This window comes from Semicossyphus pulcher, unplaced genomic scaffold, assembly GCF_022749685.1.
Source record: "Semicossyphus pulcher isolate SPU_LCO1_2020_fin unplaced genomic scaffold, fSemPul1.0.p SCAF_17, whole genome shotgun sequence".
Classification (NCBI taxonomy): Eukaryota; Metazoa; Chordata; class Actinopteri; order Labriformes; family Labridae; genus Semicossyphus; species Semicossyphus pulcher.
In genome coordinates, this window is record NW_027211681.1 from 6,773,211 (window position 1) to 6,800,233 (window position 27,023).

At 39.8% G+C, this 27,023-nt stretch overlaps 3 protein-coding genes across 5 annotated transcripts; 2 read left to right on the forward strand and 1 right to left on the reverse strand.

The window, feature by feature from the left end:
* Positions 1-369: 369 nt before the first annotated feature.
* Positions 370-7,646, forward strand: bdh2 (3-hydroxybutyrate dehydrogenase, type 2). Its single transcript, XM_069666375.1, has 10 exons — positions 370-412; positions 2,049-2,139; positions 3,189-3,267; positions 4,756-4,852; positions 5,636-5,744; positions 6,089-6,149; positions 6,312-6,425; positions 6,761-6,819; positions 6,934-7,026; positions 7,305-7,646. The coding sequence occupies exons 2-10, from the start codon at positions 2,068-2,070 to the stop codon at positions 7,356-7,358; spliced, it is 738 nt and encodes a 245-aa protein (XP_069522476.1). The 5' UTR covers positions 370-412; positions 2,049-2,067; the 3' UTR covers positions 7,359-7,646.
* Positions 7,647-9,014: 1,368 nt separating this feature from the next.
* Positions 9,015-18,720, forward strand: LOC138594863 (sodium/hydrogen exchanger 9B2). 2 transcript variants are annotated; one of them, XM_069666125.1, is made up of 12 exons: positions 9,015-9,492; positions 10,103-10,304; positions 10,626-10,796; positions 11,980-12,122; positions 12,824-12,951; positions 13,805-13,980; positions 14,382-14,488; positions 14,815-14,964; positions 15,243-15,351; positions 15,946-16,082; positions 16,179-16,401; positions 16,670-18,720. In XM_069666125.1, exons 1-12 carry the CDS (start codon positions 9,358-9,360, stop codon positions 16,729-16,731), a joined length of 1,743 nt encoding a protein of 580 aa, XP_069522226.1. In that variant the 5' UTR covers positions 9,015-9,357; the 3' UTR covers positions 16,732-18,720. The 2 variants fall into 2 exon arrangements, with proteins under 2 accessions (XP_069522226.1, XP_069522227.1); XM_069666126.1 differs by having other exon boundaries at positions 16,179-16,362.
* A 694-nt stretch (positions 18,721-19,414) lies between these two features.
* cisd2 (CDGSH iron sulfur domain 2) lies at positions 19,415-25,084 on the reverse strand. 2 transcript variants are annotated; one of them, XM_069666127.1, is made up of 3 exons: positions 24,851-25,084; positions 20,853-21,067; positions 19,415-20,684 (listed from the first exon to the last, which is right to left on the reverse strand). In XM_069666127.1, the coding sequence occupies exons 1-3, from the start codon at positions 24,951-24,953 to the stop codon at positions 20,595-20,597; spliced, it is 408 nt and encodes a 135-aa protein (XP_069522228.1). In that variant the 5' UTR covers positions 24,954-25,084; the 3' UTR covers positions 19,415-20,594. The 2 variants fall into 2 exon arrangements, with proteins under 2 accessions (XP_069522228.1, XP_069522229.1); XM_069666128.1 differs by having other exon boundaries at positions 20,645-20,701.
* Between the last annotated feature and the right edge of the window lie 1,939 nt (positions 25,085-27,023).

A 27,023-nucleotide genomic window follows, 5' to 3' on the forward strand; every position in this document is an offset into this window, starting at 1 on the left:
ATATATTCATTTAACAAACCATTAACCCATAGGGATAATAAAAATTGAGCCCACAAAGAACTTTGTACAGATCTCAAAGGTCAATTCCTAGTCTTTCCTGAGGACAGTAAGTTATAATCAAGAGAGATCACACAAGCATGTTTTAAGAGATGTTCCTGCGGGAAAACACAAATTCATAGAGGTCGCTTAAAACATAACATACACAATATATGACGAAATGCATGTATTCCCTACAAGACGTGCCCCTGCTGGACAAAGAAGTGCACTCACTTGCTCTCATTTTCATCTCCTATTACAAACTGCTGTCCCTTACACACTTCCGGGTCTGGAACCAATAGCGATGCAGGCAGAAGGTCACATGAGGTGCTTCTCTGCTCTTTGACGTTCAGTGTGCAGGACCTGAGTAGCCGGGGTAAGTTTTGGAAAATCTGTTTTTCTGGGCTTCTGCTTTAGCTTACATGAATAGTTCATGTCTGCTACACATGCACACAGTGAAGGTCGTTACACTTTGTTGGGGTGTAATGAAGACAACATACAGCGTGCATTATTCTGTGCTGTAGTTATGAAGTGTAGAGTTGGTGAATCAAAGACGCATTGACGTTACGTAATGAGAGGCATGCGGGGGACATTTCATTCAGCATAGTAAGGAAGCATGCAGGCCTGTACAGTAGCAAGTGTTCAACGCTATGCTGTTCAAGAATATTACTCAGTCAAATCAACTTTAAGTCACGTGTAGGCTACGCCACTTCGCACCAGTCCATATAAAAAAGTCCCCCGCGCAACAGTAACAGATGTACAGGACATTAAGATTTCAAAATAAAGTTTACAAAGTATTTTACTTCTGGTAATAGTTGCTTTTGGATCACATTAAAGTCTGATGCACTCAAGAGCCACGGAAGCATCGCTGTTTTATTACACTGCAGATAAGAACAGCTGTAATTCACATTTGCATCCTAAAAGTCTTAGTCCTGACAGCTTTATATGACAGATACATATTTAATAGCTTCTTGTGGATATTAAAAGGAAAAAACTAAAAGGCCTTAACACTATAAGTATATTTTTATGTCTTAAATTGTCAAAAGCTGGCAGCTGTGTTTCCTGCACAGAAAACTACACACTAAGCCAACCAGTGTCACACCGCTGATATGCATGTGTTTCCACCTGCATACAATAACTATAATATAATTTGTACATTAAATCAAAGTACATTGCAGAGGAGTCTCTTTTGGTAAATGACAGAAGTCATTGACAGCCATCAGTCTTTCTCTAACTTCCTCTAAATTAAATTCAACCTGCTGAAATTGTGATATAGCTGATACTGTAGGGGCTGAGAAGAGGAAACTATACCAGGAAATCTTCAATAAGGACGGGAAACTACTTGCAACCCACAGCCCAATGATGCCCGACAGCCCACTGCTGTAAACGTGTATCATTATGGCACTAATGGAAATCTAATCTAATGGAAAGGTAGCAGACCTATTTAAGAAGAACTTAGTTGCTCTGTTCTTTATTAAATGATAGATTACCAGAATAATAATGAGATAAGCCTGCCCTTGAAGATCAGAAGGTCTTTTCCTGTAGGCTGAGTGTCAGTTTGAGAAAGAGTCATAAAATTGACAGGCATATTTATAGCCGAGGACATTGCAAGTACTATATGGTGGACATTAAAGGATTAATTATGGAATGCTGCCCATTGTGTTCATATTCACAAGATCTGATACTTCACCATTTAATGCCTGTTGTAGGTTGCACTTTTTTTTTTGTATTTTTATGAGTAGTAATTGTTCTCTGAAGCAAATTTAGGGTGTTTCTGCTCAAAAATCTTGACAAACAGACAGTCAATCAATACTTCTTAGCCTGAGTGAAATTGTTTTGACATAATTTCTATTGAGTTTGTGTAATTACATAACACTTTTCTGCACACTCAAAGCTGGAATAATCCTCCATAAACACATTTGCAAGAGTTTAAGAAAGACAACCTTTATCATCAAAATCAACCGCTTATTACTGTTCAATGCTCTATTTCTCTGTGTTTGTTTTCATCACAGCAGCAGTGAAAGGTGCGCTATGGGCCGTCTGGATGGGAAAGTGATTGTGTTGTCAGCAGCCGCGCAGGGGATCGGACGTGCTGCAGCAATAGTAATGAGCTTTAATATTAACTTCTCACTGATATATCTTCTACCAACTCACAGAGGAAAATTGTTTATTGAATAGTTCATTTTGTGCAAACTCATTTCCACTTCATTACATATTTTTATCAGCTTTTGTTTAATGCAAACATCAGATTTCAGTGTTGCTGACACCCCATGATGTGCTATATCTCATGTAACAGCCAGTTGGATGCGAAAAAGGGGGTAGCACTGCGACATAATTGTTCTATAGAAACATACACTATGTAAACACAGATATTAATGCTTGAGGGGGGAAAATGCTGGAATCCATTAAGAAAGATACAAGCTGTTATTATAAAAAACACCACCATAACCTTTTGCAGGAGCACACTAGACTTTCTGCTATGCATGCTTACAATATGCTTTCACTCCATATGCATGTGCCGTAAATAACTGTACTTCAACAGTGATTTTTGACATGATGCAAACACAATCTTCATACACAATCCTTCGGTGATATGCGTGTCGAGGGGGGATCTCACACACACCCTTGTAAACACCATCATCATCACATCCAATCCCATCAAGTGATGTCTTCCTGCGTGTAAAAACGGGCATCTGTGTTTGCTATAGTGTGAAGGAATTCACATACAGAGAGGTCTATTTGTGTCTCAGATCATTAGGTTGAAATAGTATTAACAGTGTGATGGGTCTATTGAGCATTTTCCATCTAGACTTTGAAGGGCGTATTTCTGTTGATGCTTGCTATGTGGTTAATGGTGCAGTGACCCCATCAGCTCTCAACTGACCAGAAGTGGAATGGATCTAAAGCAAACATTATGGTGTCAACACTATTGCCTGAAATCAAGGGGATTGAATATATGCATATATGTTGCAATTTATGTTTAATTTTAACCAGCAGTTATCTTTGTTAACAACCAGGCAATAATCAATTTTAGAATTAGTTAAAAATATTCCCTTTCTGCAAGGAAACACTGGGCTATAATCTTTATACCATGATGACTTGTGCAGATTGCGTGGAAGTGCCTGGAACTAACCCAACTTTTCTAACTGTAGGCCTTTGCAAAGGAGGGAGCTATAGTCACAGCGACGGACATCAATGGAGAGAAGCTGAAGGAGCTGGACGGCATACAAGGCAAGTTTCATCTCTGTTTGTGTGAGGCTGACATCTGCTGGGTGACCAGTGTGATGCATTCATGATCCTCTGCTACTTGGTCACCTTTTTTTTTTTTTTTTACAAAATACATATGATGCATTTCTAGAAATTATCCTTTCAAAGCACCTGCTAGTAATTGAAATGATTATTTTCATTTTCAGTAAATCCATCTTTTTCAATTCAGAGATAAATCATGTTTTCTATAAGCTGAAGGAATTGTGGAAAATGCCCGTCACAGATTCATAAGATGTCTAAGATGACATCTTCAGATGTCTTGTTCGTCCAGCCCAAACCCTAAAAGACATTCCATTTCTATTATGATTTACTACAATAATCAGCAAATATTCTCAGAATCAGATTTAGTGGCCAGGTATGTTTACACATCCTAAGAATTTGACTTCTATGTTTGGTTGCTCTTGATGTGCATTCACAGAACAAGAACATGAACATTAAACTAGTATGTACAGGGGGAAAAAAAATATACGTATATATAAATGCATACAGTATGTAGAAAGTAAGGCAAAATGAATAGGATGTGGAAAGAAATCCGACTTTTCTTCAGATAGTGTTACATAAATGAAATGTAAAGAATAATGTACAGTGAGCGGGCTGTTACAGTGAAATAGAACCTGCTCACTGTACATTATTCTGCTTATTGTATGTCTTCTAACTGACGACATCAATAATTTGACAGAACAATTTGACATTAAAATTATGTCATTGAATATTTTATCTATAGTCCCTTAGACTCTATCGTTGGAACTGCTTCCTGTGAACACTACAGCCACCTTAAAATCTGTCTAGTAAACAAGGTGAAGAGGACCGCACAAACCACTGCGGCACCTGATGGAAGTTTTCTGCCTCGTTCGGGTCGAAGTCTCTTTTCCATTCACCACTTTTTAAACAGTCGTGTCCCATACTGTGTTCTGTTTGGTGATTACTTCATGTGCCTGCTTTAATTTAGTTGATTCCTCTTTTAACTTTGACTTCATCTCCACTGTTTTCCCAAAGAGTAAACAGATCATCGTCAAATTTACCAGACTTCTTTCTTGATATGAGTTAATCCTCCACAGTCTGTGATCAGTACGCTGTAATTTTAACTAGTTATTAATAGGGAACTTGCTTACTACAGGAAATTTCCCCTGCTGGACCCGTGAATACATAGGAGGTGATTAACACTTCTCCCTCTGTCAGCAACCCCTTTCACGTAGCTCACAAGCAAATGACTTAACCTCCAGCTGCTTTCTGTAGCGCAGCAGGTGTAAAAAATGTTTATGATGTTGTAGCATGGTATTCCCAGAAAATACAGTAGCTAACTAGCTTTGTTAATTTAAATAGAGTAACTGCCCCATCTTACACTTGTATCCCCTGCAGTACAATGTTAACTAATAACATAATTTGTTTTTTATTTCTATATAAAGTAATGAAGGTGTCTTTAAAACTGTTTGTTTTTCTCTTCACTAACAGGGATCAAGACCAAGGTCGTGGATGTAACTAAGAAGGACCAAGTTGAAGCTCTGGCTAAAGAACATGACCGTGTAGACGTGCTGTTCAATGTTGCCGGGTACTTCTTCCTTCTTTCCTGCATAATCTGATGACATTGTTATTGTCTCCTTAGAAAATCAGTTTGAACAGGGTGACATGTTCCTTCATTATCCATTATAATGAGCAGTGTAGTTTATTTTGAGTTAATCCTACATACACCATTTTGGTGCCGTAAATATTCATAAGAACACCCAATTCACAGCAGAAAATAGACCAAATATTAACTTTTACTCCTATTTTAAGATGATGGTGCCTAACCTTTTTTAAAACAAACAATGTTAGATTTGTTACAAGTTTTAAGATCTACTTTTTCACTAACACCGGGAGATAGATGGAAGAAGGCACTCATTTTGAGAGACAGACTAACATTGTTGGCAATAGATAAATAGAATATTGCCTGCCTTATCTGTTGACATACAATTAATTCACAGCAGTTTAACTTGTATTGCCAACCTGCTGTCTCCACATAAAGCTAATTTATCCATCGTCTGCTTAGCTACATTTCCAAAATCCCTATACGTTAAGGTTTAACCTTTACTTGACCTTTTGCCAAGCTCCTTAACAAAGGTCTCTGAACTGACACCTTTTAAGACTCAGTAAAATGTTGGGGGGTGTTTGACACAACACATCATCCAACATATATTTTTATTTTAATAATTTATATCCCACATTGATCTCTGTTTTTGATCTCATTGACATATTAGGTATCGACCTCTTTGATAAAGCCATATTTTAAGATGATTACACATACTACAGTGGGACTAATTATTAATTAAGTTCACACATGGTCTTCTGTCTACAGGTTTGTGCACCACGGCTCCATCTTGGACTGCGAAGAGGCCGACTGGGACTTCACTATGAACACGAACGTCCGGAGCATGTACCTAATGAGCAAAGCTTTCCTGCCTAAGGTGACCTTTGGCTAACTTACCAAATGCCCAACACAGTTTATCCTGTTGCTGAGAGTCAAATAGGTGCTGTTGTAAACTTAGTGACATATGCTTTGATTTTGTTCTCGTCCTTTGTCCTCTGGGATTAGCTGTATTACTCTGAGCCTGTGCCATGATGGGCGGTGACTGCCCAATCACTAATCCAGCTTTAGCCCGCAAACTCACCAAACCATCTCAAAGACAGAATTTTAGCTTTGATAATAGCACATTTGTCATTTAATTGTTACATAAAAACCAACACCTAAGACTATTGCATACTTTTACTCTTCATTTACATCCTTTTGTTATTAATATTGTCTTTCTAGATGCTGGAAAAGAAGTCAGGAAACATTATTAACATGGCATCTGTCGCTTCAAGCATAAAAGGTAAACAATCAACTACAGACCTTTTCACTGCAGTCAAGTGTAGAACAAATATTATGCTCAATAAAAGGAATATTAAGCCATTAAAGTATGACCACAAACATTGTAATCCTCTTATCTCAGATCATTGTTATGTGTGAATGACTGTGTGTTTCCTCCACACAGGTGTTGTGAACCGGTGTGTCTACAGCACCTCCAAGGCTGCAGTGATCGGGCTCACCAAATCCATAGCGGCTGATTTCATTGAGAAAGGCATTCGCTGTAATTGTGTCTGTCCTGGTCAGTTTAGAATGCCCTCCAAAATAAAAGCATTGCAGTGTGTCCTTTTATTGTTCCTCAAGTATTCATCAAGGTTACAAGCAATTGAATAGATATACTGCAGACATCCTTGAAAACAAATTAAACTGATGATTTTCATGTTTTAGGACAGCGTGTCCATCAGAGATATACAAGCCTTGTGTTTGTCCCTTCAAAGCCAGCCTAAACAACGGCTGTGCAAACTCTACTTGCATTTATTTTAGCCTGAATTGAACCCAACAATACATATCAATGAATCAAAATCATCCACTTAGTCGAAGCAAGAAAGTCATGGTTGTTATTTTATATTTCCGCAGGCACAGTTGATACTCCATCACTTAGAGGAAGGATCCAGGCCCAACCTGACCCAGAAGAGGTATGGTAGACTGTTTACAGTGTCATTTTCTGACATAATTTTACAGGTACATCATAGTGTGTTTTCCACTGTTGGGCATTGAAATTAATGAACTCAACAACTGTAACCCCTCAGGCTTATAAGGCTTTCATGGCACGACAGAAAACTGGCAGGATGTGCACAGCTGAAGAAGTGGCGTACCTGTGCGTGTACCTGGCCTCAGATGAGGTGAGTGTTTGCAAAGGATAAAAGATCCATGTCATACATTTACTGTATATTGGGAAGTTTCCTGACAGTCAGGCTGTAGTTACCAGAGAGAACATGCAGATCTAGGTAGGCTACTTTGTATTTTCTCTAGAAATTTTAGGGGCTTTGCAACCAAGTGGGATTAAAAAAAACTAAATCTAAATTCATTTCTCAATTCTAGATATTTTAGATACTTGTTGAGTTGTTGTCAGTAGTCAAGTTATTCCACCGTGTCCTGATCTTTTTTGGCTCCTTCACAGTCGGCTTATGTGACTGGGACAGAGCACATCATCGATGGAGGATGGAGACTGTGAGAAAACTGTAGAAAGCTCATCCTGACAGCAGTGGGAGGCTGTTGCTTCTTTTCATAGTGCACAAAAACATTTTTGACTTTAAATTTTCTGTTTACTGATTATGTGAATTACATTTCTAATTCTCAAAAGTTAAATATATGCTGCAAATGTGTGCAATGTAAAAACACTTATCTGTTGACTGATGTAATAAATTTACTAAATCTCAACAGTGTACTGGTGTTATCACGTGATTATAAATGAATCCCTTTTTGCAAAGTGTTTTACAAAGCAGTTTGAATGTGATTTAAAAAATTAAATATGTATTAACATTAGACCAATAAAAAGTCTAAACCAAACCCCTTGAGTGACTTTTCGATTTAACCTAACTTCCCCCTCAACCAAGCAGCAGCGTTCCTGTGCGCGGTACATACTTGCTTTGCCATCACTAATCCGCCTGATTCCCATTCCCCAGCTGGTCTATCTGCCACAGGACTGGTGCCAGAAACGCTGCCGCTGACGGGAGATGACAATGTTTAAGTTATGAGGTGAGCTTCTTTTTCTTTAACAGGGTTATATATTCCGGGAGTCCCGTCACAGGGGTCAGGCGGTCTCTCTGTAGCAAGCTACTGTGTTGAGTTCACTGACAGTTGTTGCGAGGACGCAGCCACCGGCGATGAACCCATTTTCGGACAAGAATTTCCTTTCCGCGAAATTTGACTTATGTCCAAGATATAAGACAAATTGAGCTCAGCCTCACTAACCAGAGTCAGGCAATTTCGACTGTCGGTCCAATTAACCGATAAAATAGTCCAACGTCTGTCCGCAGCGGGTACGTTAGTTTAACGTCGACGTTGGCTTCGTTCAACGTATGCATCTTCAGATACACCGACTCTCCAACCTAACGGTTTCATTGTACAGCGGCTTCCAGTTATCGGTTAATGACAGGCTAAGTCGTTTGAGATCGTATTGTATTTAGCGGTAGTTAGCTGTCGCTACTGAGCGAACACGTTGTTGTCCGATAATGGGTCCACTTGCATGGTTTATCGTGAGGCGTGGGTTTGCCTCTTCACTGGGGAGCTATGGTTGCTGTGTTCCTCTAACGTTTTAGTCCAACATGTAAACATTTTTTTGCTTAGCTGACAAGATAGCCAGCGATGCCAGTTGGGCAGGTTTGTTGTTGGCAGTCGCTAGTTAACCATAACCTACTTGTCCTGGCATTCGCAGAAACGTACTTGAGCTAAAGCTAGCTAAATGTGCCATATGGTCGAGCTGTAAGCATTGATTAGTGTGGTCTGCTCACAATTGGATTAACCAACGTCTGTTGTTGCCATGAGCAACTGTCAAAACATTGTAGTAGCGTTTGCCTAATGTAAAAGACCTGTAAACGTTTGAGTATAGAACAAATTGAACTAAAGCTTTACGTAGTAAGTCAGAGTACAGTATTTGTCAGTTGAATTAAGTTTAGGCACAATTACTGTCTCAATTGCATTTGCACCCAGGATCACCCAGCATTACATTGGCCAAAATAGGAGCATATTTATGCTCTCAGAGTTCTGTTTCCCAGCTCAATACCCTCATTTTATGACACAGTTAGGAGACATTTCTGTGTTCTTAGCCATGTTTTTCGGTAAAACGTCCATTGTAAATTATGTAAATTATGTTTCCCTGGGGAAGTAGACCCCAATTACAGCTCAAACTGCAGCTACTTTTGTTGTACTCCTTTAAGCGTGTCCTCAAATTCGCTGGCAAGACATTTTTTTGACCCTTAGACCTTGATATCTCCACAATGGCATGTGTTTTTCTTTACCACTTAAACTGCATCTGACACACCCACCCAAATAAACAGTCATTTGTTTTACCTTCGATAAAACTGTGTTATGAACAGGACCCTGTGGCCAGAGCTGGATATACAAAAGCATACAGAAGTGAAGGAACTGCCCATCAATGGCCAATCCCACCCCTCAGCTTGATGTACTGTGATAGAAAAGAGAGTGGACCAGAAATACTGTAGACGACTGCCATGGAGGACACTCAGCCCAAACCTGCAACCCCGGAGCCGAGCCCTGTGCACACTCCTGCACCCAGTCCAGCACCCAGTCCAGTGCCCAGCCCGCTGCTGGACAGGATTGCATTGCCGTCACCAAACCATGTGGAGGTGAAGTTTTTTTTATCTCTCAAACTTATGATGCTAGTGTAACGTTCATTTACTGCTTTAAAAGAGTTTAGAGGTTCTCATAAGACAAATTCTGTGTGCAGTTTTATGCTCATTAAAAAGTAAATTATAGGCTACATAATTATGATGTGGTCGCTCAATCTTGTACTCCTTAGATAACAGTTTCATCATTAATTCTAATAAGATCATATAAAAAAATGCCAGAGGCAAAGGTAAAACTTTGACCCAGTTTACTCACTTTAGAAATATGACAAAGAAGGTGTTATGTGAGTTGCAGTACACACTGTCCTTGCCAAGTTCATATCTTTACTCTCTAATATTTGCCAAGAAACTTCAGCCATTAATCTGCTGGTATGACGTACCTCCTGGTAAACAATAGTGATAGGGCACTATGGTTCAGCAATAAAACAGGGAACAGGTACTTTGATTCCTTATCAAATTGTCCATGAGGAATGCATTCATATTTGTTATAGATAAACAACTGAAAATATCAGTTTGACCAATGTTATTCTGATCAGAAGCATGAATTGTGAAGCAAAAATACTGTCATCACTGATCTGCTCTCTTACATGTTCTGATCCTCCTTTTCCAGCACCTAAGTGTGAATCAGATCCAGGTGGTGGTGCGTCGCTGCTCCAGTCCAAATGTCACAGAGGAGACCACCTATTTTATTCCTCGAAACCCTGTTGTGGATGCGGGCACCAACACAGACCCGCCGGTGGTCTGCTGCCCCTTGCTCCACAGATTTTGCCCATGTCCACCAAGAGGCCTTCTGGCCTCTCTCATTACTAAAGGTAAATCAAGCGTGCACTCTAGATGTCGTAGTGAGTTCTTTACCACTATGAAAAGATGTTTAACTTGATCTTATGACTTATGGTAGATAAATAATATACACTATGTACACTGTACACATTCACAAAGATAGACTGTCAAACAACAATGCGCTCTTGTTGGGTAAATGTATTAATTCAGTTATGTTTGAAGGACCCTGAGAGACAGTTCTAAAACTACAAAAACATGCATAATAAACTGGTCATCACACCATTCATTTATAATACATAATACAATCAATCATGAGCCTGTTCTCTGATGTATGTCCTCTGTGTCTCTTCCAGTCCTTTTGGCAGCTGTGCTCTTTGGAGTGGTGTGGTCCATCACAGAGGATGAATGTCTTCCAGGGGGCAACCTGTTTGGCATAACAATCCTCTTCATCTGCGCGCTCATTGGTGGAAAATTGGTGGCTCTCATCCGTCTGCCAAAGCTTCCCCCGTTCCCACCGCTTCTGGGTGAGGCTAAAAATTAAGTGATTATACTCTATGGGCTGGTGTGCTTAATGTAACCACATATCAGTGTTCAAACTGCTTATTTGACAAGGCATATGCCTGCCATATATATTTTTGCTGGGAACAATTACATGACGTAATGGCTGGCTTTTTAGCTCTATATCCCTTCAGATCCGTCACGCATTTCAGCCTGAATCAGGGAGTATTTGTGGCCAAAATTACTGGTTGCGATGGCGATGGGAACACTGTTTTTATGGCATTACTCAGTTATCCAAACCTCTCACTTTTTTAGTCTTTTGCCCAAACATGCTCCAAAGAGGCTGACATCAGCTAAAATGCCAATTCAATTGTCTCCAGCATGCCCCAGTTGCCTTAAAGTTGTATGCCCACCTAGTTGGTTGCATCTTTTGTAAAGCAAAGTACAAGCACATCTGCACTGCAGATACACATGGTTAACAGCCCTACATTAAGCGTGCTGTGTGTACACACTGTGATTACTCTAGCTGATTTATTTTTTATTGCATCCACTTTGTTGCATAAAACTTTCAAAACTTCTAGATTTATTACTCATGACTGATATGTCTTTGAGAAGCTTTTTCATCTTGTGTGTTTCTAACCTACATGCTAATGGCCCTGTTAGCTATTAGTTAATGATTGTGCTATTTATCAAGTTTTATTGGGAGTGGGGTGGGGGCGGATGCTCAAAATTCTGGATGCCTTCTACTGTGCAATTGAACATTTGTAATGCTGCCCTTGATTAAATCCCAGCATTGATTAGAAGATGTGCATAAGCCCTTTTTTTTTTAAGCAAGTAATATGAAATTCCTGGTGTTCTGAATCTGGAAGTGGAGATCATAAGCCACCAGCTGCAACCCTTACAAGATAAAAATCAAGGAAGCTGGGGCCACTCCTCAGTCACAAACAACATCAGAAGTTGGATTGAATTTGGAGTTGAAGATTCTGTTGTTTTCCTCAAGAGAGTATTTTCGTTTACCAGTTCAGCGTCTGTTCCTGTATTTTCAGTTTGTTGAAACTAAGTGCAATAAGACAGGGATCACAGTCCCCAGTGTCTCAGGTGTCCTACAAGAACACTATGAGTTCAAATAGCAACAGGTGATCGTCGTTCTTGTTCTGTGTGAGAGTTTGTGCTGAAGCATCATCTTTCCTCTCTCATGCTGTGCTGCAGGTATGCTGCTGATGGGTTTCCTGCTGAGAAACATCCCAGTAATAACAGATGGGGTGTATATCGACTTCAAATGGTCTGCGTCACTGAGGAACATCGCCCTGGCTGTCATACTGGCCAGAGCAGGTCTGGGGTTGGATCCCACGGTATGCCACATACTCGACAGGCTTGCCTCTTCTAGGGCAATTTTTTTCACTGTTTAATTATCAACTCTACAAATTCTCTAAAGTAAAATACATCTAAGGTATAGCTCATCAGAGTCTAAAGTGATGTCTTCAAATTGCTTAGCTTATCAGAAAGCATAGACTGTATAAAATATGGTTCAAAAACTGAAGTCAGTGCATTAAAGCTGCATTCTTTTTAATGGCCAGCAGGGGGAGACTGCACTGGTTGCAAACAGAAGTTGGCCTGTATACAACCAGATGAGAAAATGTCTCTGCTGTCTCTTTTCAGTTGATTTACTACCTTAGTTAACATTTTTCTAATTAATTTATGGTCTCAATCATCAGTTTTAAGTCCTGCATGAGGTTCATTTTGTAAATGATGGTCCTGTTTAGAGTAAAATTGACAGCAAAGTGTGGTGTGCTTTAGGGTGTGGCTACTTGTGAATGACAAGTTGGTACCACAGTGTCCCGTCAACCAGGATAGAGACAACACAACGGACACCCACTCTGTTTTTCAAATATAGTTTCTTCTGGCTTCAATAAGAACTATGTCTCTGGCCAAAATGCCAAACATTTCCCAACAAGCAAATCTGAGCCACGAAGCATTTAGTATTTTTGCCCCCTAAAAAGTGTTGGAAAGCGTGTTATTAGGTTATAAATGATGTTTGTGTCTGTGTTGGCAGGCTCTGAAGAAACTTAAATCAGTGTGTGCACGTGTGGCAGCCGGGCCTTGCATCCTAGAGGCATGCACCACAGCGCTGGTCTCTCACTTCCTCATGGGCTTGCCCTGGGTGTGGGGCTTCATCCTCGGGTAATTACCGCACTACTTTCTCCCTCCACTCTTCTTTTTTACACTTCACAAGGTCTGTTTTACGTACAGAATGTCGAGGACAGAAAGGGAGCCAGCGTTTGTTTGAGGAAGCCTTTTCCATTGTTTCACAAACCATTTATATTTCACCATTAAATTATGACAACTTCTTTCTTAGTTTGACAGTAAGGATAAAGAGAGGAAACGGTGAGAGTGAGACAAAAGTGAGACACGTGAAAAAGCCTTTATTTAATCAGGCATACTGATTTCAGACTGAATTCAGACTCAGAAGGGTCTATTTTTTTTTTTAAGTTTCTTACATTTTCCTAACAAGGAGAAAATCTGTATTTTCTTATTCATAACATACTTACATTATGTGCTGTGTGAGTGGACCGCTAAAGCTCTACAGCAGAATGTAGAGAGATTAGAAAACACACTGCTCCCTGACAGTCACTAGATCACAATACAACCTCGTAAGCCTTTATTTCTGGCCTGTCAGCGTTTGTGTGCCTTATCTTCAGTGGTTGAAATAGAACTTGTAATACTGGGCTTTTACACTGACAGTTGGCCCCCCTTCTGTATGCGTTGCTTCTCAGTGCCTCAAGGGTTTATAGGGGCCAACTTAAATATTTCAATACTGGCCAACTGAAATGTTGTCAAAAGAAAAGTCTAGCAGAATTTTTACAGCTTGAAATGTCACAATAGAACTAAATTGAGTCCGTGTTTGCTGATCAAACATGTCCGTCTTCAAAGTGTATCTAAAGGCAGATGTTTTTCAGAGTTTTCCAAAGTCAAGTCTTTATTTCTGATGTCTTGTGTCTGCATTAATAAACAATCCATACCCTCCACATGGTAGCTTTGTGCTGGGCGCTGTGTCTCCAGCAGTGGTGGTTCCCTCCATGCTGCTGCTGCAGAAGGAAGGTTACGGCGTGGAGCAGGGCATTCCCACCCTGCTGATGGCGGCGGGCAGCTTTGATGACATTCTCGCCATCACGGGGTTCACTACATGCTTGGGCATGGCCTTTGCCACAGGTAATTCTGTTGATGTGTGCATCCGTCTGTGCAGAGGGCTGAATTCGATATTCTTTTCTTGAAGCGCAACGCCGCCTTATCTCCAGGGGAGTGGCAGGATGTTCAGTGACCTGCAGTGAAGGTTAACACAAGAAATGAGTAATCTCGATCTGTCTGTAGTTTGTTAGGGGCTCAGCAGAGGGTGTGAGAGTGCTGTTTACTCCTGTAAAAACAGTAAGAGGGTTTTTTTGTGCCAGTGTATTTAGAGTTTGTGTATACCTCAACGTAGTGCCTCTGTAAGGTTATACTTAACTGCTGAATAATTATACCAACAGTGTTTAACCAGCTACTTCAATTTTAGGAACATTGGTTAAGTTAAATGCACTCTTTTTTTAAAGTTTTCTTTGTTCTGAAACTTCCAGGCTCCACTTGGTACAACCTCCTGAGAGGCGTGCTGGAGGTGGCTGGTGGGATGGTTGCTGGGATTCTTCTTGGCTTCCTCATCCAGTACTTTCCCAGTGTTGACCAGGTGGGCATGCTCTTATAGCATCAACATGAGACTTGCCAGATTTACTGCTGCTTGCTCATCCTTACACCACTTGACACCACTTGACACCACAGCTTGTGTAGGAAACAACTGTGGAAAAGACCAATAAATGCTTGTAAAAACCAGTGGAGCTCCACCTCTGGTTTGCCGTTCGAACACTGGATTCATCTTAGCTAGAAAGTGCACAAGAATATATTAGAAGAGATTATTTTGTAGGTCAATCAACTTATCAACATCTTGTAGCTGTACCATTTGAACTCCATAAATGTATTTCAACAAAAGTAAATCAGCCGTCTTTCTTCACCTAGAAACACTTGGTAATGAAGCGATCCTTCTTGGTGCTGGGTCTGTCCGTCTTCGCCGTGTTCGGCAGCGGTGTGGCTGGCTTCCCTGGCTCTGGAGGCCTCTGCACGCTGGTGCTGGCATTCCTGGCTGGCCTCGGCTGGGGGGGAGGAAAGGTAATAACATGCATGCAATTTCTGTGTACACATAGCACATTCTTCATCTTCATATTCTTAATTATACAAGATGAAAAAGTTAACGTGCCAAAAAGTACACTACCAGTCAAAAGTTTGGACACACTTTCCCATTCACTTGTATGAGAAAATGTGTCCAAACTTTTGACTGGTAGTTTTTATTCCATAATGTGTTATTGATTCATTTGTACAATAGTGATTTAACGTCCACACTGCTGCATGTCCCAGTTGACCCTTCTCTCTGTCCTGTTCGTGTCAAGGCACATGTGGAGGAAGTGGTGGGGTGGGCGTGGGACGTGTTTCAGCCTCTTCTCTTTGGACTAATCGGAGCAGAGATCCGGATCTCTGAGTTGGAGGGACACACAGTTGGTGAGACGAACACATGCACACACACTTAAATAACATAGTGAGGTGGCTGTTATCACTGTGAGAGATTCAAATGTGACTGTATGGATGAAAATATATTTGCATAGCCAAAAAAATGAGCCCCGGGAGTTTTATCTCTGTCTGTGTTCGGTAATATAATACAATCGTGTCAGTGGTAAAACATACTTTGTCTATTTCTATTGAGGTTTCCAATATGATACTTCCTCGGGACATGAATCTCAGATTCTTCCACAAAGAAATAATCTTATTTCTGCTATATAAGCTTATCATTAAAGGCATGACTTCACGTAATTATTTTGTAAAATAAAAATGTATTTTAGCTCCTCACTTCCCAGAATTCACTGTGACATGACTTCCTAGCCCCATAATGGTAATGGTAATCTATGCTATGCTAGCTTTGAACAGGCTCTACACATGACCCAGTTACAAGACATTATCATGAGTAAAGCATCACTTTTTCACCACTACTGTGCCACCTTGCCCCAGTTAAGAGGAAAATCTGATGATATTGTAAGTGTTGTTTTTTCTAACTGTTACATCTCAGTAACAATATGGTGTGACACTCCTTCTCTTAAGGTCTGGGTATAGCCTCATTACTCATCGCCCTGGTGGTTCGGATCCTGTTCACTTTTGTCTGTGTGTTGTGTGCGGGCTTTACTATGAAAGAAAAAGTCTTCATCGCCCTGGCGTGGATGCCCAAAGCCACAGTGCAGGTATGTCATGGCCGAAGTATTTCTCTGTGGTGAACTCATCTTTCTTTTCTCTTGTAGCAGTAAAGAGTAACCACCATTGTCCCTGTCTTCCTTCAGGCAGCTATAGGCTCCACAGCTTTAGACATGGCCAGGACGAAGGACGACCAGCAGCTGCAGAAGTACGGCATGGACGTGCTTACTGTGGCTGTGCTGGCCATCCTTCTCACAGCTCCTGTGGGAGCTCTTATCATAGGCCTCACAGGACCTCGCCTGCTACAAAACTCAAAGAACTCATCCTGTGGTGAGCGAGTCAAACCCAATTTATCAGCTTTTTTCTTGGGTAGGTAAAGTCTTATGTTCAACAATTCAACATTGCAGTCAAGCCTCGCCTCGTAGCTGTGTTTGCGTAGTGAGTAACCTTTGCAAAGGATAGGATTTGCATAGCTTAGTCTGCTTCTATTTACCCTGTCAATAATGCATTCATGTCTCTTAGATCCACACAACAGCTGCACTTTACAATATCAAATTCAGCTCATGGTTGTACACGAGGCTTATTTGTTTCCTCATTCCTTTTTTTTCCCCTTCTCTGTCCTCTCCATCTCTCCCAGGCACCGCAGCAGGAGGTGAAGATGAAGATGAAACTCCCGTCACCTATGAGAGTACACTCTGACATCACCTGGCTTTATACAGCAATAAAGGATATAATAAGAGACTTCCGGTGTGTTTTCGCACCCCGGACATTTGAGCTTTTCTGTTAGCCACCAAGTGGCTCTCTTCGTCCCTCTGTCTGCGGTCAGCTCCTGGGCCCGTATTCATAAAGCTTCCTAGTACAGCGTTGCTCCTAGTGAAGAAGTTAAGACTAGATCCTGGTAGAGTTATTCAGAAAGCATCTCAGCCCTTAAGAGAGCTCCTAAGGTGAGAAACTGTTAGGATTAGTGAAGAGGACTTTCTTAAGCAGGGACACACATCCGTATTATTGCACGGGCATATTTTAATTCTGCATTTAAGTTAACTTTGACAGCAGTTACAAGTAAGAGGTAAACTATCTCACCTGTGCTTGCAGATTCCCGTTTGGGTGCTGCAGTCTCCCCTCTCACGTCAGACATTAACACAGAGCCTACGACTGCTTTTCGCACTCTTCACTAGTGCGCACAACCAGAGGGAAAGATGCATTTATCTGCTGCGCTACATTTTCCCATGCCTGCCTCTTGGTTTGAGCTGTAAAACCGGGGCTGAATTTATGTCCTAAAATGTTTTTATATTCATCAACTACTTCCCTCCATCCAGTTGGGTTTTCTGGTTCTTCTTGTTAAATGCAGCAAACGCAGCTTCTTATAAGCTTTATATAGGCTGGCCAGCATTCCCAGAAATTGAGAAGATGAGCCATTTTCCCTCGTTAATATCAGTTAGATCAAGTACTTAAATTAGCAGCATGGTAAATAAAAGTGATCAAGTATATGTAACTATCCCCATGTGAAGATGAGCATGTGTACCAAACATTTTGTAGGCTGTATACTTTAAAGTGTGGCTTACAATGTATTCAACAGAGATGTTCCGTACATAAAAGGGTGTTCATAATTACATGTCTGAGTAAATTGTATGATTAGGCCGATAGATTTCACTGTCCTTCTCTGCCCATCATCACTTGGAGAGCTTTTTTTTCAACCAATCACAGCTTCTGAAAGAATGTCTCATACCTAGCAACGGGGTCAACCACGCCTCCTCACTAAGATAAAAGTTTCTGTCCCTTCCTTGCTCAGAGTTGCTCTGAGAGTGTTCCTGAATCACTCCTAGGCTTGGACTCCTTGCTAGAAGTTTATAAAGCAAAGTGAGGAGCTCTCTGAGATAGTTCTGAGAATGTTTGTGAATACGGGCCCTGATCTTTGCCATGCTGCAGGACCACATGAATCACACTTTATTAATAGCCTCTAGGGGGTTTTCAGGCCTCAGGCTCCTTACAAATGACCCACATCCCAGCTGTATGAACAATATACAAGATGTCATTCTGCTTCTAATTTGAAATGAATGTTTAATTATAAATATAGTTTTGTAAAGGTGGATATTGATCCTGCCCGCATATCCACTGAATCTACACTTTTTATCACTGCATTTCTGCAAACTAATTTCTGTGTATGGACTGTTTGAAGGTGGGATTGCTGTAGCAATATTTTGTTGGTTTTAATTAGACTACACGACAAGGTTTTAGGTGTTTTGCACAAAGTACAATATTTTTATGGCTTTGTTTTTGTGTTGTTGCGTATGTTTTAATTCAGTATATATTAGCTGCGTGTCTTGGTGATGAGAAGGGTTTATGTAGTTTACAAAGACTCAGGAAATTATCTCTAAATAATAATACACAATACGTTTCTAAGCTTTACATACAATGCTGCTAAAACCTCATCTTCTGCATTCACTATGGCTGCTGTCAATGTCATGATTGATCAACATGAATCAGGTATGAATCATATTCACAACATACATGTTAAACCCAACTGTTTATAGTCTGATTATGATGGACATTAGAGTTTTCATGTGTGTTACATGTGATTTTTTTACAGAAATATGCAGTGTAACTTATGTTTCTGAATTTGTTTGAATTTATTTACATTTAATAAGATCTTTTGTATTTTCAGCAACTATTTATGTTAGATTTACATGATTGAGCATTAGTTTTTTACCAAATATACTTTGAAAAATAAAAGATAAAACAAGGACATGGTTTTCCTTCTCTTTGGTGTAGTAATACAGTGATTGCTTTTATGATCACTGTATCTCTCTAAGTCTCAGTTACTGAACTGTTTGCTTTTTCGCCAAGCTACTTTTGTGGTCTTAACATTTCAATTGGATGGATTGTCATAAAGTTTGGGATAAATATCCATCAACTCCTGAAGATAAAATCTACTGACTTATTCTCTAGCGACCCCTGGTTTAAGTTTCCGCGATTCACTTCAACATCTTCTATTGGGACTGGTATATCATTTTGTACAAATATTCATATTTCCTTGAGGAAGAAACCTATTGATTTCACATGTTTTAACTACTGGACAGTGAACAGACAGTCACTCAACTTCAGAGTAAAGAGTAAGATAGTCTATTTAATCCCCTGACTTTTCATCATGCACATAATCTGGTCAAAGATGTTATTAGCTGTTTGACCAAATGCGTGACAATTAGTCATTCACAACAGCCTCAGCTGTTCTTGTTGTTAAGTGGTCATTAGCAAATGTTAGCAGAGGATGCTAACACACTGAACTTAGTAAACATACCTGTTAAACAGCAGCATGTTAGCATGCTAAAGTAAGCATTTAGCTGCAAGCAGGGCTGTCCCTGCGCAGTACTGGCTTCTTGAGCAGCTAGCTACTAAAGTTTAAGCCTTGTTCTTTCTGACATCAACATTTGACAGACTCCCATTAAATTAGCCAGAAAGTTCTTTTTAAAAAGGCGTTTCCCATTATGTAAAACAGGAAAAGACGCTGCGATTCTCGTTACCGAAATGAACTGTTACCGTTGACTGAAATATCCCGACCATGATACGTTTGACTTTTCAACTGCAGATTGAATACATTTCTGCCTTTGCGTACAAAGGTTCATAAGCACACAGTTCATTCAAATACATTCATCATAAGGAGACAGATGTGACAAAGACCATTTTTATATAAAATATTTCTGATGAAATAAAAAGGAAAATCTCCAGCAGGAAGTCAACTATGTACAGCCGTTATGACATCACAGAGGCTACAAAAAAAAAAATGATACAGAGCTGCAGACGTGAGGTTCTAAAACCTCAGCAAGGTAGTGAGGTTAAAACTAACTGGATATAACTCAACAGTGCAGTTGTTTGAAATATTTGTAGGCAACGGGGTTGAATGCAAAATGTTAAAGGCTTTAAACAAAATACATCTGAAGAAGAATGAGTAACCTCCAACAGACACAATAACTTATCAGAGAATATTTCACATCCTGACAGTGTGAACAGCATGTTAATATTTGGCACACAGACAGTCTGAAAAACAGGAGACAGAAGAATGCTAAAAAAGGCTGTCTATTAAATAATACCAGATATGAAGACATACAGTACAAAATGCTGATTACAGGTTGGACTAGTATCAAACAATTACATTTAAACAAGCATTTAATTTGGAGATTACTTCTTCTCTGTTGGGTTCAAATGACTGAAGTCATCATAAAGTCACTGCTGTTATGTTTCAAGTGTTTCCCCCCAGAGTGGTCCCAATGCTTCCTATCTGGCTTGCAAAAACATTTCTTAAATGGAGCTTACGTTCATATGAAACGGCCGTTCTGGTAACAAACACACGCGTGTCATTAAAGAACCTCAAACACAGCCTTCACACCATCAGACTGGAGGCTTGTATTTTTAGGTGTGTGGAACCACTTCAAATAAAGACTGGAAGTCTGATCAATGTTAACATGACACAGAGGCAACATTAAGATTCTTGTAAAGAAAAAACAAACTAATAAGAAATGAAAAACTAAAGGCTGTGGAGGTGAAAGGAAACTCCCTTCAGTGGTCGATTACAGTATCTTCTTTTTGAGAATGAGCGGCCCCACGTTGTCTCCAGTCAGCTCGTTGTGCTTTAAGTGTGACTTGTCACAAACAGGAAACTAAAAACAGGAAACAACTTCATATTAGCTGATCAGCATGACACAGAAAAAAATTTACTCCCCCTTATTAAGTAAAGTAAAAACAACATAAATAACAGCCCAGTGCATTTCACACAGTTCTTATCATCGTGCATACTGAAGAGGTCAGAAAATAACTTGTCCGCTCACCGTTTTGGAACGCCAGCAGCGACAGTAACACACATTTGCGCTGTTCAGGTCCTCGATGTCTATCTCGTTGACCACCTTTGGGTTCTCTTTCTGGATCTTCAGGTTGATCAGGCTGTCTCTCTGCTTCTTCTTCTTGGGCAGGAATGGGCGGATGGTCAGATAGCCCAGCAGAGCCAGGATACCCAGGAGAGGCAGCAGCCGGAGCCACTCGGACACTACAGACACGTCATATAACACGCTCATTAGCATACATAAGGGAATAACTGTAAACACTTGCATGTCTTGTGTTTCTAGAATAGTTTTGGGCAAAGGTTGAAATGTATTTGTGAACAGGCCCTGAGAAGGGATAGGGCTTTAGGTGCATAATTGGAAGCTCTAAATGAGACCCTTCAATTGAGAGCAGACACAATTAGATGATTAATCGATGTTAGTTGATCAAAATATCAATTGGCTGATAATTGATCAGCAACTATTTTGATTGTAATTAAATAGTTTGAGCCATTTCCCCCCCAAAAAACAAGACACATTTACTGGTTCTAGCTCCTCTAGTGTGAAGATTTGCTGCTTTTCACTCTCATACATGAAAGTTAATTTAAAATCTTTAGGTTTTGGACATACAAGCAATTTGAATCACCTGTGATTGGCCTTTTTCTTTATTTTTTGACATGTACTAGACAAAGTTATGAAAGATAACCTACAGATATATCAGTAAAGCAAAGTGCAAACAGTTGCAGCTCTACTCTTATTCACAAGCCTACTTCCAAAGGAGGAAACTGTTTATCCAGTCTCCACCACCTCGGCAGACTACAATCACGACACTCTACAGCTGGTTCAGCGTCACCAAACAACTGATTTCTTATACCCCTTTTCCACCTAAATTTAGCGTGTTGACGCAGGTTTATCAGACCCGGGAAGACCAACTTATAAAAGCCAATTGTCTCTGTTCCCATCGCCAGTGGACTATACTCCTTTTGGTCTCTTTTCTGCTGTATCACCGTCTGACATCACAAATGCACCAGAAACAGGGATAGTAAACAGTGGGGATGTTACAGTGGTTAGGTCTTTATTGTATCTATTACTCATTCAACTTGTGTATCAAACTCCACGCTGACAAATTTGGAACGATGTTCGAGCGCTGCTCGGACGGAGACAGGTGGAATTTGTAGCTGAGATGACAAGGAGCTGCAGAAGTTACCGACGGAGCATAGCATCACACCGGAGAGGAGTAGGAGATTAGCAAGTCGACACAGGTTTTGTGTTCCCATCAATTACAATAATTACCCGGGTCTACTGCAGAGTCATTTGACCCAGGTCTGAATGGCTGAAACGGCTTTAGTCTTATATGAGATGTTAAACTCCTCTTTTTCGGAAGGGGCAAATCTATTTGGGCAGGCCCTACAAATATCCTATACAATATATAAGAAACGTCAGGCACTGCGTCCATTGGAAATCATCCAGCAGGCTTGGTGTAACAGGACAACACAGCTGCAAATGTTTGCATGGTGCAATACTTACATAAACATTTCCTCATAAAGATATTATCAAATGTTGTAAGTCACCACAGCCTCAACAGTGAATAATCACCATAGAGCATTCACTAATGAAATATTGCTCGAAGGATTGTTCATGTTTTAAAAGGTTCATGCAGCATAAGTTCTCTGATGTCACCGAGACATTTAAACATCCTACAGTGTTAATACACATCTTTTATGTGTAATGCAAGTGGACTCCATTTTGAAAATGCATTAAACAGATCAAAGAGAGTCTAACCTCCTCTTCCTCATCCTGAGCGGTCCCTGATAACACTGCATCCGCTGACCTGCTCACCTCATATCTACACTTCTACTCCATAACTGCCCCTGATGATCACTGAAGAGTACTGTCTCATACAGACACCTGTCAGGGGAAAGGCCACACTGAGCCAAGAAAAGAGCTTTAGGAAAGACCTGTCGTACAGTCCACCATACATGGAGAGGACAGGACAAGTGAAGCACAGCAAGGATTAACCACAGTTATGTAATTTTACTATTAGCTGTGTGAGTTACACACCAGCTCCTGGAACTTTCTTATCATACTCTTACAGCAATTAAAATACTTTCAATGATGGGTTTTTATGCCTAATGGTCATTGCTAATCCTTAATCTCTTTAAGGAATTATATTTAACATGTACAGTAGAGGGGATTTAATAAATCTTCTAACACCATCACATCTTCTTCTACTTTCTTAAGCCCTAACAATATGTACCTTAGCACCACAATCACTAAAATCATCTGTCTGTGTTTTTGTGTCTTGGCCTTCTCGAAGAGGAAGTACTCAAACGCTTTCAGCATGCAAATTGTCACAGAAACATTTGAGGCCTGCAGGGCAACTCAGCTTTTTCACTTTTTCAGGCTATTTTTAGGCTCCACTCGACACTTTCCATAGGTCCACGGGGCTGAAAGGTCAAGCTGAGGTGGTCAATCAGCTTCAAGATGGACTCTCAAGTTGGTTCCCGAAACCACTGCCACTGCTCGCTTCCCTCTATTTCAACTCTGCACTTGCTTAGATATAAGCTAGTTCAAACTTTTTTATTCTCAGTTTCACAGCTGCAAGCAATGTAACAAGTGATAAAACATAACCAAGCCTTTGTGTGATTCAGTAGAGGTTTTGAAAGTTGCATATCCTATCTTGACACCAATATGCATATCCTGATCCGGCTATTTCTCTCCTGATACTGACTCTGATACCTCCTCTCAGAAAATCTGCTACCAATTATGGACCATCCAGTACCATTTCCCCTTTCCTAAAAATGTCAAATGTGTGGAAATTACTAGAATAATTTCATGGAAAGTAACACAACCCCAGGGTTTGATGTGGCATTTAAAACTCCACAGCCAGTCATGACTGAATGACTGTGAATGATATCAGACAGAGAGACTTTTATGATGACTGCTCAAGAAACTGTCTGTATTATGGAGAAGGTACATCATGGCAGCTCAATAAGATCAGCATTTACTGCATCATATTGGTATAACCCCAGAGGATGATGCATGAATATTTGTTTAATGTACTCAAAATAATTCATATTCATTCAAAATATAATCTGGCTGGAGGCCCAGAACTGTTGCTGAAAACAGAATGTCAAAGTAAATTTTGATTCAGGAGCACAATTAGCAATTTTTAATCATCAATTACTCTTGCTTTTTCTGAAATACAAACGAAGCAAAAAAAACAAAAAAAAACCCATTGGAAAATGTCCACCAGGATTTTCCAGAGCCCCAGATGACATGTTTAAATGCCAGCTTTTGCCTGAGCATCATTCAAAAACCCAAAGAAATGTAACTTACCATATTGTAAGACAAGAAAAGCGGCTAATTCTCACATTTAAGAAAGTGGAATCAGTTAAACTATTAAAGTTTGGGGATCTAACCTGAAGTCCCACACCTGTGAAACTCTTTCCTGGTGTAGTTTTTTGTGTGTGTACCGTCTTGTCTAGGTCTAACTGCCATGCGTGTATCACCTGAGGGTGTGACAGACCTAACTGGCAACATATTGTGCTAGAGGCACATTTACAGTAGCATCCCATGACCAATTTTCGGGATTAATATATCATTTGGACCTCACTGGGCAGGCTACAACTACTGACACTTTGTGGCAAAAGAGAAAAGTAATCTACATACAAACACACGAGACAAAGTATCTACATACAAACACACGAGACAAATTCACTGTGCAGAATTAAGTTTTCTACTACTTTGAGATCATTCCTGAGTTTATGTTGCTAATGAGAAGAACAGCAAACAATGGTTAGGACTTGTATGGAGCGAGTCAGCAATTGAGGACAAAACACAGGTTTTGCAGGATATTCACAGCATGACTTTAGCTGAGTTTGTGTTTGTAGGCTAATGTTAGCTAAGATAAAGAGCCATAGTACGAGCTAAAGAGTGTCCCCGAAGAGTTCAGAAGTCATCCTCACAATACAGTCAGAAGTGCTACACAGCTGCGGCGTATTTTTTACCTGTTAACCTTGCAAAACCGGTGATGGTCTCCGGAAGCGGAAGCCTCTTCAGGTAGGCTGGAAGCTGGACTTTTATTATCCTTGAAATGGTTTCTAAAACCATCTTGATTAGCTCAATGTAGCAGGTTTTGTGTTTGACTTGGATAGTTCCTGTGGTTCGTTCATGTCATTGCGCTCATTTCTAAGCGTAGTCTATCACCGGTGCGTAAAACCCTTCAGTAAGAACTTGGAAACAACCGAAAAACCGCGTTAGTGCTTTCGTGAATCTACGTAAGAACGACCTGTGACTGAGGAGTGTGCGACCAATCAGCGTTGGAGGAGTTGGTGGCTCCTGATTGGATAAGTTAAATTCAGCGTGACGATGTGGTTTCTGCCTACTTCAGGTCTCCTCGTAAACTTCGCCTTTTAATTATGTAAATTAGGTAAAATAAATAAATATTTAGGCTATAGCCTATTGTGAGAACTAATGACCCTATATATACAGTCTTTGGTGAGAACTTGTAAAAGCAGTTTGGCAAATTTGATTGAATGAGTAAATGAAAACACAATAGAGTTTATTGATGAAGTGAGACACATAATCTACAGGCTACAGCACACTTTATGATTTCACTTCAAGGTTTTTGTGATCTGATTAAAACCAATACTTCCGACATCGTGTTGGCACCTAAAGGCAGCGTCATAGTGGCACCCCCTGTGCCTTCTTGACACAAATTTAATTTAATTTTTTTTAATGGATATTATACTTCCACAGAACTGCAAGCTCAATTGATGACACACTGGCTGTATGACTAAATAAAAGGATTTCATATTCAGTGTGTGCTGTAGTGTGTCCAGCCTCAAAGAGGTGGGAGTACATCATCTTATGTCCCAGTTATCTCAGAGCCTCCCTAATTGTGTCAAGCTTCATGACATTAACTAAGATCAGTGTAAAATGAAATAGATTTATCAAGCATCATTCTGCTGAAGGTATCCGTTTAAAATCACTGGTTGTATGAGGCCAATGTTGCTGCTTGATTTTTGCACAATATAACTAATTGTCCTGGTGTTTTATCCATAAACAATCTCTCGACAGACTTAAAAAATCATCAAAAATTGTATTGACCGTGGGTACAACAGGTCAGATTTCTCACAAAATTTCAAGTAAAGGCATAAATTTGTATTGACCAAATGTTCTCTAGCATGTTATAGCTTGTGTTACTGTAAATTATTTTGGTTTTGAAACATTATGAAAATGTTGAAGGTGGTTCAGTAAGTGTAAAGTCTGACTACAGAAATGCATGTTGTTCCGAATAATTAGTAAAAGTTAAATCTACTTGTATTATACGATTAGTTACATTTAGTAAAGTAAAAATAAAAGTATTTCCCTGTAACCAAAGACCAAAATCTCACAAAATTAAAAATACTTCAGAAAAGCTCTGGTATCTAAAAATGTTCCTATTAATAATATATACAGTATGTGAGTAAATGTACTTAGCCACAAGAAGCTCTGACTCATAATAATCATAAATGGAATCTCACGCACAACATTGCAACTAAATTCCTTGAAACTCCAGTTCTCTTGTAGACCTCACAATCATCACAGGTCATAACTTGCTTACAAGAGGAGGAACCAAAGAGAGAAACCAACTCTTCAGTACTGTCATTCACATGCTCAAGTATTTTCTCTCTTATGCAGATAAATGTATCTAAATAAGCCTCCCATAATGTTTCAACACATCTCAAAGGTAAACATAATATCATTTTGTGAAAACTATGTTGTTACTGTCCCTATAAACAGACAAATAAATACATAGATTTTGCATTTAGAAGTTCAGAAATATAGAAGTGGGGTAAGGCAATTTGAGCAAGTATTACTTCAATCAAGCAAGACAAATGTTAAAGAGTTGAAGACCTCTTTGACAGCATCACAGCTTATGTTTTGTGGCAGACCTACAGCAGTATATTTACTTTAAAGGAATGTCTTTAGTTGAAAGGAACAACAACTGACTTAAATATATTACATTAAAATTTACAGTACACATTTAGATTTTTATTTGAAAATCTATTGAGTGGAGCTTGGGTTAAGCTTTATTTACCTAAAATTATCCATGTGGTTTAAGCGCCCTCTTGTGCCTGTAGAGGTTCTTTTACTCTCTACATAGAGAACTACACTACCCAGAATTCCTTGTAAAGT

Excerpts from the sequence above, each read along its gene's own strand:
- LOC138594863 (XM_069666125.1), top strand. The coding sequence starts at position 9,358 with ATGGAGGACACTCAGCCCAAACCTGCAACCCCGGAGCCGAGCCCTGTG. Across the intron at positions 12,123-12,823 it reads GTCTGGGGTTGGATCCCACG|GCTCTGAAGAAACTTAAATC; the intron begins GTATGCCACATA and ends CTGTGTTGGCAG. Across the intron at positions 13,981-14,381 it reads GGGCATGGCCTTTGCCACAG|GCTCCACTTGGTACAACCTC; the intron begins GTAATTCTGTTG and ends TGAAACTTCCAG.
- bdh2 (XM_069666375.1), top strand. The coding sequence starts at position 2,068 with ATGGGCCGTCTGGATGGGAAAGTGATTGTGTTGTCAGCAGCCGCGCAG. Across the intron at positions 4,853-5,635 it reads GTGCTGTTCAATGTTGCCGG|GTTTGTGCACCACGGCTCCA; the intron begins GTACTTCTTCCT and ends TTCTGTCTACAG. Across the intron at positions 5,745-6,088 it reads GCAAAGCTTTCCTGCCTAAG|ATGCTGGAAAAGAAGTCAGG; the intron begins GTGACCTTTGGC and ends TTGTCTTTCTAG.
- cisd2 (XM_069666127.1), bottom strand. The coding sequence starts at position 24,953 with ATGGTTTTAGAAACCATTTCAAGGATAATAAAAGTCCAGCTTCCAGCC. Across the intron at positions 21,068-24,850 it reads CGGTTTTGCAAGGTTAACAG|TGTCCGAGTGGCTCCGGCTG; the intron begins GTAAAAAATACG and ends ACGTGTCTGTAG. Across the intron at positions 20,685-20,852 it reads GCTGCTGGCGTTCCAAAACG|TTTCCTGTTTGTGACAAGTC; the intron begins GTGAGCGGACAA and ends TCCTGTTTTTAG.